A 10,553-nucleotide genomic window follows, 5' to 3' on the forward strand; every position below is an offset into this window, starting at 1 on the left:
AGAGAGCGCAGTGTGCAGCAGTATCATATTCAGAGAGCGCAGTGTGCAGTAGTATTATATTCAGAGAGCACAGTGTGCAGTAGTATCATATTCAGAGAGCGCAGTGTGCAGTAGTATCATATTCAGAGAGCGCAGTGTGCAGTAGTATCATATTCAGAGAGCAGAGTGTGCAGTAGTATTATATTCAGAGAGTACAGTGTGTGCCAGGTTTATATTCAGAGAGCGCAGTGTGCAGTAGTATCATATTCAGAGAGTGCAGTGTGCAGTAGTATTATATTCAGAGAGTACAGTGTGTGCCAGGTTTATATTCAGAGAGCACAGTGTGCAGTAGTATTATATTCAGAGAGCGCAGTGTGCAGTAGTATCATATTCAGAGAGTGCAGTGTGCAGTAGTACCATATTCAGAGAGCAGAGTGTGCAGTAGTTTAATATTCAGAGAGTGCAGTGTGTGCCAGGTTTATATTCAGAGAGCAGAGTGTGCAGTAGTATCATATTCAGAGAGTGCAGTGTGCAGTAGTATCATATTCAGAGAGCAGAGTGTGCAGTAGTATTATATTCAGAGAGTACAGTGTGTGCCAGGTTTATATTCAAAGAGCACAGTGTGCAGTACTATCATATTCAGAGAGTGCAGTGTGCAGTAGTATTATATTCAGAGAGTACAGTGTGTGCCAGGTTTATATTCAGAGAGCACAGTGTGCAGTAGTATTATATTGAGAGAGCGCAGTGTGCAGTAGTATCATATTCAGAGAGTGCAGTGTGCAGTAGTACCATATTCAGAGAGCAGAGTGTGCAGTAGTTTAATATTCAGAGAGTGCAGTGTGTGCCAGGTTTATATTCAGAGAGCACAGTGTGCAGTAGTATAATATTCAGAGAGTGCAGTGTGCAGTAGTATCATATTCAGAGAGCAGAGTGTGCAGTAGTATTATATTCAGAGAGTACAGTGTGTGCCAGGTTTATATTCAGAGAGCACAGTGTGCAGTAGTATTATATTCAGAGAGTACAGTGTGTGCCAGGTTTATATTCAGAGAGCACAGTGTGCAGTAGTATTATATTCAGAGAGTACAGTGTGTGGCAGGTTTATTTTCAGAGAGTGCAGTGTTCAGTAGTATTATATTCAGAGAGTACAGTGTGTGGCAGGTTTATTTTCAGAGAGTGCAGTGTTCAGTGGTATTATATTCAGAGAGTACAGTGTGTGGCAGGTTTATTTTCAGAGAGCGCAGTGTTCAGTAGTATTATATTCAGAGAGCGCAGTGTTCAGTAGTATTATATTCAGAGAGCACAGTGTGTAGTAGTATTATATATCTTGAGGGTACAGTGTGCGATTGTATTCTATTCAGAGGATAAAGTGTGTGGTAGTATTATTTTCAGAGAAGTCCGTGTTTGGCAGCATTATATTAATTATCATTTTCATATAGAGGATCAGACTCCGCTGACAAAGTAATGAACCAATGCCATCTGGGCGTCAAGTTCTGCAGAGAGAAGATTTAGCTGGACCCACTGGTATGTACCATCTGAATTAGATAAGGGAAGACTATAGAGAAGACGTCACCTGTAGTCACTGATGTCATTGTGTATTCTCCTCACTATAGAGAAGACGTCACCTGTAGTCACTGATGTCATTGTGTATTCTTCCTCACTATGAGAAAGGTGCAGGAAAAAAGTTGTGATCTTCTGTGGCGCTGCCTGTTTGAGATGGAGATGCAAGTTCAGTCACATATGGTAGAATCTTAATTATTGGGCCTGGAGTGCTGCAGATTTTCTGTGTATGTATGTATGTATGTGTATATATATATATATATATATATATATATATATATATATATATATATACACACACACACACATAAAACGTCCTCCTCTAGGAAACAGCACCCAACACGAAGTCCAGGTATTATGCAGACTACAAGCATTGCTTGAAAAAGGCTTGCTAGCCGAAACATCGCACTTTATGCTCTGATGCAAATAAAAACCTTGTAGCCTGCATAATACCTGGACTTCGTGTTGGGTGCTGTTTCCTAGAGGAGGAAGTTTTATGGGGATCCAGTGTGGCATACTGGGGGACACTTTGCACCGCACTAGAAGTCGTCCTGTGCTAGAATTTTCACGGTGATTCATATATATATATATATATATATACACATATACACACCATTGTTTCTCAGGGTGCCCCAAGCAGTTGCAAAACTGCAATTGGGCATGGTGGGAGTTGTAGTTTTGCAACAGCTGTAGGCACACTGGTTGGGAAACACTGATATTTACACACACAGACACACACATAGACCAATGTTTCTCAGGGTGCCTCTAGCTGTTGTAAAACTGCAATTGGGCATGCTGGGAGTTGTAGATTTGCAACAGCTGGAGGCACCCTGGTTGGGAAACGCTGATGTGTGTGTGTGTGTGTGTGTGTGTATGTATATATATATATATATATATATATATATATATATATATATATAAAACGTGCATGTGTCAGAAATATCTACTGCATCTTCAGTCACGGTATGTTATTGCAGTGTTAGTCAAGGTATGGCAGTATTGTTGTGTTTTGGTATGGCATTGTTATTTAGTCACGGTATGGCGATATTGTTCTGTTTTGGTATGGCAGTGTTATTCAGTCACGGTATGGTGGTATGTTTCTGTTCTGGTATAGCGTTTTTATTCAGTCGCGGTATGGGGTTTTGTTCTGTTCTGGTATGGCAGTGTATGTGTATGGGGGCAGTGTATGTGTATGGGGCAGTGTATATGTGTATGGGGCAGTGTATATGTGTATGGGGCTGTGTATGTGTGTGTGGGGGCTGTGTATGTGTGTATGGGGGCTGTGTATGTGGGGGCTGTGTATGTGTATATGGGGGCTATGTATGAGTATATGGGGCTGTGTATGTGTGTGTGTGGGCTGTGTATGTGTGTGTGGGGGCTGTGTATGTGTATATGGGGGCTGTGTATGTGTGTGTGGGGGCTGTGTATGTGTGTGTTTGGGGGGATGTGTAGATGGGGGCTGTGTATGAGTATATGGGGCTGTGTATGTGTGAGTGGGGGCTGTGTATGTGTATATGGGGGCTGTGTATGTGTATATGGGGGCTGTGTGTGTTTGTGTGGGGGCTGTGTATGTGAATATGGGGGCTGTGTATGTGTGTGTGTGGGCTGTGTATGTGTATATGGGGGCTGTGTATGTGTATATGGGGCTGTGTATGAGTATAGGGGGCTGTGTATGTGTATATGGGGCTGTGTATATTTGTGTGGGGGCTGTGTATCTGAATATGGTGGATGTGTATGTGTGTGTGTGGGCTGTGTATGTGTATATGGGGGCTGTGTATGTGTATATGGGGCTGTGTATGTGTGTGTGGGGGCTGTGTATGTGTGTGTGGGGGCTGTGTATGTGTGTGGGGGCTGTGTATGTGAATATGGGGGCTGTGTATGTGTGTGTGGGGGCTGTGTATGTGTGTGTTGGCTGTGTATGTGAATATGGGGGCTGTGTATGTGTGAGTGGGGGCTGTGTATGTGTATATGGGGGCTGTGTATGTGTATATGGGGGCTGTGTATGTGAATATGGGGGCTGTGTATGTGTGTGTGTGGGCTGTGTATGTGTATATGGGGGCTGTGTATGTGTATATGGGGGCTGTGTATGTGTATATGGGGGCTGTGTTTTTGTGTGTGTGGGCTGTGTATGTGTGTGTGTGTGGGCTGTGTATGTGTGTGTGTGGGCTGTGTGTGTGTGTGTGGGCTGTGTATGTGTATATGGGGGCTGTGTATGTGTGTGTGGGGGCTGTGTATGTGTATATGGGGGCTGTGTATGTGTATATGGGGCTGTGTATGTGTGTGTGTAGGGGCTGTGTATGTGTGTGGGGGCTGTGTATGTGAATATGGGGGCTGTGTATGTGTGTGTGGGGGCTGTGTATGTGTGTGGTGGCTGTGTATGTGATAATGGGGGCTGTGTATGTGTGTGTGGGGGCTGTGTATGTGTGTGTGGGAGCTGTGTATGTGTGTATATGGGGGCTGTGTATGTGTATATGAGGGTTGTGTATGTGTATATTGGTCTGTGCATGTGTGTGTGGGGGCTGTGTATGTGTATATGGGGGCTGTGTATGTGTATATGGGGGCTGTGTATGTGTATATGGGGGCTGTGTATGTGTATATGGGGGCTGTGTGTGTTTGTGTGGGGGCTGTGTATGTGAATATGGGGGCTGTGTATGTGTGTGTGTGGGCTGTGTATGTGTATATGGGGGCTGTGTATGTGTATATGGGGCTGTGTATGAGTATAGGGGGCTGTGTATGTGTATATGGGGGCTGTGTATGTTTGTGTGGGGGCTGTGTATCTGAATATGGTGGATGTGTATGTGTGTGTGTGGGCTGTGTATGTGTATATGGGGGCTGTGTATGTGTATATGGGGCTGTGTATGTGTGTGTGGGGGCTGTGTATGTGTATATGGGGGCTGTGTATGTGTGTGTGGGGGCTGTGTATGTGTGTGGGGGCTGTGTATGTGAATATGGGGGCTGTGTATGTGTGTGTGGGGGCTGTGTATGTGTGTGGGGGCTGTGTATGTGAATATGGGGGCTGTGTATGTGTGAGTGGGGGCTGTGTATGTGTATATGGGGGCTGTGTATGTGTATATGGGGGCTGTGTATGTGAATATGGGGGCTGTGTATGTGTGTGTGTGGGCTGTGTATGTGTATATGGGGGCTGTGTATGTGTATATGGGGGCTGTGTATGTGTATATGGGGGCTGTGTTTTTGTGTGTGTGGGCTGTGTATGTGTGTGTGTGTGGGCTGTGTATGTGTGTGTGTGGGCTGTGTGTGTGTGTGTGGGCTGTGTATGTGTATATGGGGGCTGTGTATGTGTGTGTGGGGGCTGTGTATGTGTATATGGGGGCTGTGTATGTGTATATGGGGCTGTGTATGTGTGTGTGTAGGGGCTGTGTATGTGTGTGGGGGCTGTGTATGTGAATATGGGGGCTGTGTATGTGTGTGTGGGGGCTGTGTATGTGTGTGGTGGCTGTGTATGTGATAATGGGGGCTGTGTATGTGTGTGTGGGGGCTGTGTATGTGTGTGTGGGAGCTGTGTATGTGTGTATATGGGGGCTGTGTATGTGTATATGAGGGTTGTGTATGTGTATATTGGTCTGTGCATGTGTGTGTGGGGGCTGTGTATGTGTATATGAGGGATGTGTATATGGGGGGTTGTGTATGTGTATATGGGGGTTGTGTATGTGTATATGGCGGTTGTGTATGTGTATATGGGGCTGTGTATGAGTATAGGGGGCTGTGTATGTGTATATGGCGGTTGTGTATATGGGGGCTGTGTATGTGTGTGTGTGGGGGCTGTGGGGGAGAAATTGTGTTACAAATTTTGGGGGTCTTTATTTCCTTTTACCTCTTATGAAAATGAAAAGTATGGGGCAACACCAGCATGTTAGTGTAAAAAAAAAAAAAATTGCGCTAACATACTGGTGTAGACCCCAACTTTACCATTTCATAAGGGGAAAATTGGTAGTGCAATTTCTTCCGAGTACGGAGATACTCCATATGTGGCCGTAAACTGTTTCCTTGAAATACGACGGATCTGTAGTGAGAGAGCGCCATGCGCATTTGAGGCCTGGATTAGGGATTTTCATAAGGGTGTACCCGGATGCAAGCGTTTCACTTGTCTCCTCCACCAAAAATGCTGTACGTCAGTTTTCCCCAAACAGGATGCCCCAGCTGTTGCAAAACTCCCAACATGACAGTCAATGGCTGTCCGGGAATACTGGAAGCTGGAGGCTCCGTTTTTGAAAAATTGCCGTACAAGGCGTTTTTTATTTTTATTGGGGGGGGGTCGGAGACAGTGTAAGGGTGTAGTGTATATGTAGTGTTTTACTCTTCATTTAGGGTTAGTGTAGTGTAGTGTTTTTAGGGTACGTTCACCCAGGCGGGAATTTACAGTGAGTTTCCCGCTACAGCGGAAAATGTGCCGCATCTCAAACTTGAAGCAAGAAACTTGCTGTATACCCCCGCCCGTTTGAATGTACACTGTACAGTCACGTGGGGGGGGGGGGGAACTACGACTCCCAGCATGCACTGACAGACCGTGCATGCTGGGAGTTGTAGTTGTATGCAACAGCTGGAAGCTGGGATTGGGAAACACTGAGTTAGGTAACAGACTAACGAAGTGTTTCCGCACCACTGTCTGTTTCCTAACTCAGTGTTTCCTAACCCATGTGCCTTCAGTTGTTGCAAAACTACAACTCCCAGCATGCATGGTCTGTCAGTGCATGCTGGCAGTTATAGTTTTGCAACAGCAGGAGGCACACGGGTTGGGAAACACTGAGTTAGGATACATACAATGTTTCCCAACCAGTGTGCCTCCAGTTGTTGCAATACTACAACTCCCAGCATGCACAGACAGCCGAAGGGCATGTTGGGAGTCGTAGTTATGCAAGAACTGGAGGAGAACAATTTGGAGACCACTATGTAGTGGTCTCCAAACTATATCCCTCCAGATGTTGCAAGACTTCAACTCCAAGCATGCCCAGACTGCCCAGGTATGCTGGGAGTTGTAGTTTGGCAACATCTGAAGGGCCAGATGTTGCTGAACTACAACTCCTAGCATGCATGGACAGTCTTGGCATGCTTTGAATTGACATCTGGAGCGCTACAGTTTGGACACCACTGTATAGTGGTCTCCAAACAGTGCCCTTCCAGATGTTGCAAAACTACAACTTCCAGCATGCTGAGACTGCCCAGGCATGATGGGAGTTGTAGTTCTTAAACATCTGAAGGGCCAGATGTTACAGAACTACAACTCCCAGTATGCCTGGACAGTCTGGGCATGCTGAGAGTTGTAGTTTTGCAACCTCTGGAAGGACAGTGGTCGCAAAACTACAACTCCCAGCATGCCCAGACAGCCAAAGGCTGGAAGTTGTAGTTTTGAAACTCCTAGAAGCAACAGTGAAGATCACTTTACGGCAATCTTCACTGCTGCATCTGGGACATTGCCGCCACTTGCCTGCCTCCACTTGCCTGCCGTCTCCTGTCAACCACTGGTCCATCGTCCCTGGCCCCCGCGTGAACCCAGGTAACCGGCGCCGGCATTCCCCGCTGCATCCACTGCCCCCGCACTTTGCCGCCATCTTTCCCCGCTCTGCCCCGACATCCAGGGGCGGGCAGAGCGGGGGGAATTAACTTTCACCCCCGCCCCTGCGGTTCGCCGGTCAGTCCTGACCGGCCAATCGCAGGGGATAGGAGGAGGTGGCACCCCTGCCACCTCGCTCCTATCCTTTAGGATGATCGGGGCTGTCTCTGACAGCTCCGATCATCCCTATTTTCCGGGCTTTCGGGTCATCAAAGACCCGATCAGCCCGGAATCGCCGCAAATCGACGATCTGAATTGATTGGCGATTTGCGGCGATAGCCGACATGGGGGGTCTAAGGACCCCCCAGGCATTTGCACAGGATGCCTGCTGAATGATTTCAGCAGGCATCCCGTTCCGATCCCCGTCTGGCTAGAGGCAGGGGTCGAAATTCTCACAGGCGTACAGGTACGCCCTTGGTCCTTAACCCCCCCCTGACCACTGTCACTTTAAGCATTAATAACTCTGGGATGCTTTTACTTATAAATTTGTTTTTACGTGACATATTCTACTTCATGGTAGTGGTAAATTTTCGTCGATACTTGCATCATTTCTTGGTGAAAAATTTGAAAATTTGATGAAAAATTTGAACATTTTGCATTTTTCTAACTTTGAAGCTCTCTGCTTGTAAGGAAAATAGACATTCCAAATACATTATATATTGATTCGCATATACAATATGTCTACTTTATATTTTCATCATAAAGTTGACATGTTTTTACTGTTGGAAGACATCAGAGGGCTTCAAAGTTCAGCAGCAATTTTCCAATTTTTCGCAAAATTTTCAAAATCCGAATTTAGGGACCAGTTCAGTTTTGAAGTGGATTTGAAGGGCCTTCATATTAGAAATACCCCATAAATGACCCAATTATAAAAACTGCACCCCTCAACGTTTCCAAAATGACATTCAGTAAGTGTGTTAACCCTTTAGGTGTTTCACAGGAATAGCAGCAAAGTGTAGGAGAAAATTCAAAATCTTCATTTTTTTCAGTCGCATGTTCTTGTAGACTCAGTTTTTGAATTTTTACAAGTGGTAATAGGAGAAAAAGCCCCACAAAATTTGTAACCCAATTTCTCTCGGGTAAGGAAATACCTCATATGTGTATGTCAAGTGTTCGGCAGGCGCAGTAGAGGGCTCAGAAGGGAAGGAGCGACAATGGGATTTTAGAAAGTGAATTTTGCTGAAATGGTTTTTGGGGGCATGTCATATTTAGAAAGCCCCTATGGTGCCAGAACAGCAGAAAACCCCACATGGCATACCATTTTGGAAACTTTACCCCTCAAGGCACGTAACAAGGGGTCCAGTTAGCCTTAACATCCCACAGGTGTTTGACGACTTTTCGTTAAAATCGGATGTGTAAATGAAAAAAAAAATTTTTTTCACTAAAGTGCAGTTTTTTCCCCAAATTTACCATTTTTACAAAGGGTAATGGGAGAAAATGCCCCCCAAAATTTGTAACCCCATCTCTTCTGAGTATGGAAATACCCTACGTTAGGACGTAAAATGCTCTGCTGGCGAACTACAATGCTCAGAAGAGAAGGAGCGCCATTGAGCTTTTGGAAAGAGAATTCGTTTGGAATGGTAGTCAGGGGCCGTGTGCGTTTACAAAGCCCCCCGTGGTGCCAGAACGGTGGACCCCCCCACATGTGACCCCATTTTGGAAACTACACCCCTCACAGAATTTAATAAGGGGTGCAGTGAGTATTTACACCCCACTGGCGTTTGACAGATCTTTGGAACAGTGGGCTGTGCAAATGAAAAATAAAATTTTTCATTTTCACAGACCACTGTTCCAAAAATCTGTCAGACACCTGTGGGGCGTAAATGCTCACTGCACGCCTTAATACATTACCTGAGGGGTTTAGTTTCCAAAATGGGGTCACATGTGGGGGGGTCCATTGTCCTGGCACTATGGGGGCTTTGTAAACACGTTGCCTTCAATTCCAGACAAATTTTCTCTTCAAAATCCCAATGGTGCTCCTTCTCTTCTGAGCATTGTAGTTTGCCCGCAGAGCACTTTACATCCACCTATGGGGTATTTTCTTACTCAGAAGAAATGGGGTTACAAATTTTGGGGGGCTTTTTTCCTATTTTCTCTTGTGAACATGAAAAATTTAAGGTAACACCAGCATTTTAGTGAAAAATTTTTTTTTTCCCTTTTTCCCATCCAATTTTCAGGAATATTTGGCAAACACCTGTGGGGTGTTAAGGCTCACTATACCCCTTGTCACGTTCCGTGAGGAGTGTAGTTTCCAAAATGGGGTCACATGTTGGTATTAATTTTTTTGCGTTTATGTCAGAACAGCTGTAAAATCAGCCACCCCTGTGCAAATCACCAATTTAGGCCTCAAATGTACATAGTGCGCTCTCAATCCTGAGCCTTGTCGTGCACCCGCAGAGCACTTTACGCCCCACATATGAGGTATTTCCGTACTCAGGAGAAATTGCGTTACAAATTTTGGGGTCTTTTTTTCCTTTTACTGCTTGTGAAAATAAAAAGTATGGGGCAACACCAGCATGTTAGTGTAAATTTTCTTATTTTTTTTACACTAACAGGCTGGTGTAACCCCCAACTTTTCCTTTTCATAAGGGGTAAAAGGAGAAAAAGCCCCCCAAAATCTGTAGTGCAATTTCTCCCGAGTACGGAAATACCCCATATGTGGCACTAAACTGTTTCCTTGAAATACGACAGGGCTCCAAAATGAGAGAGCGCCATGCGCATTTGAGTACTAAATTAGGGATTGCATAGGGGTGGACATAGGGGTATTCTACGCCAGTGATTCCCAAACAGGGTGCCTCTAGCTGTTGCTAAACTCCCAGCATGCCTGGACAGTCAGTGGCTGTCCAGAAATGCTGGGAGTTGTTGTTTTGCAACAGCTGGAGACTCCGTTTTGGAAACACTGCCGTACAATACGTTTTACATTTTTATTGGGGGGGGGGGGGGCAGTGTAAGGGGGTGTATATGTAGTGTTTTACCCTTTATTATGTGGTAGTATAGTGTAGTGTTTTTAGGGTACATTCGCACTGGCGTGTTACTGTGAGTTCCCGCTAGGAGTTTGCGCTGCGGCGAAAAATTTGCCGCAGCCCAAACTTGAAGCAGGAAACTTACTGTAAACCTGCCCATGTACCCTGTACGTTCACATGGGGGGGGGGGGGGGCAAACCTTCAGCTGTTTCTAAACTACATCTCCCAGCATGTACTGACAGACCGTGCATGCTGGGAGTTGTATTTTTTTAACAGCTGGAGGCACACTGATTGGAAAACCTTCAGTTAGGTTTTGTTACCTAACTCAGGATTTTCCAACCAGTGTGCCTCCAGCTGTTGCAAAACTACAACTCCCCAGCATGTACTGATCACCGAAGAGCATGCTGGGAGATGTAGTTATGCAACAGCTGGAGGTACTTAACTACAACTTCCGGCATGCTGAGACAGCTGTTTGCTGTTTGGGC

The 10,553-nt window shown here is 45.6% G+C and overlaps 1 protein-coding gene and 1 long non-coding RNA gene across 4 annotated transcripts in view; one reads left to right on the forward strand and one right to left on the reverse strand.

Annotated features, from left to right (window-relative positions):
• Window positions 1-10,553, reverse strand: part of LOC130295705 (uncharacterized) — a 38,029-nt gene that overhangs the window by 24,052 nt on the left and 3,424 nt on the right. The window lies entirely within an intron of this gene.
• LOC130295703 (uncharacterized) overlaps window positions 1-10,553 on the forward strand; it is a 452,773-nt gene that overhangs the window by 3,814 nt on the left and 438,406 nt on the right. For 2 of the 3 annotated variants that reach the window (XR_008848958.1, XR_008848959.1), the window contains exon 2: window positions 1,416-1,500. Coding sequence is in view for 1 of the 3 variants with exons in the window: in XM_056546733.1 (XP_056402708.1) it covers window positions 1,449-1,500 (52 nt within the window). In the remaining 2 variants the exon portion in view is untranslated. Of the gene's footprint in view, window positions 1-1,218; window positions 1,501-10,553 lie in introns of those variants that run through there. The other variant, XM_056546733.1, reaches the window with a different exon arrangement.

Source organism: Hyla sarda, chromosome 11 (genome assembly GCF_029499605.1).
Source record: "Hyla sarda isolate aHylSar1 chromosome 11, aHylSar1.hap1, whole genome shotgun sequence".
Lineage (NCBI taxonomy): Eukaryota > Metazoa > Chordata > Amphibia > Anura > Hylidae > Hyla > Hyla sarda.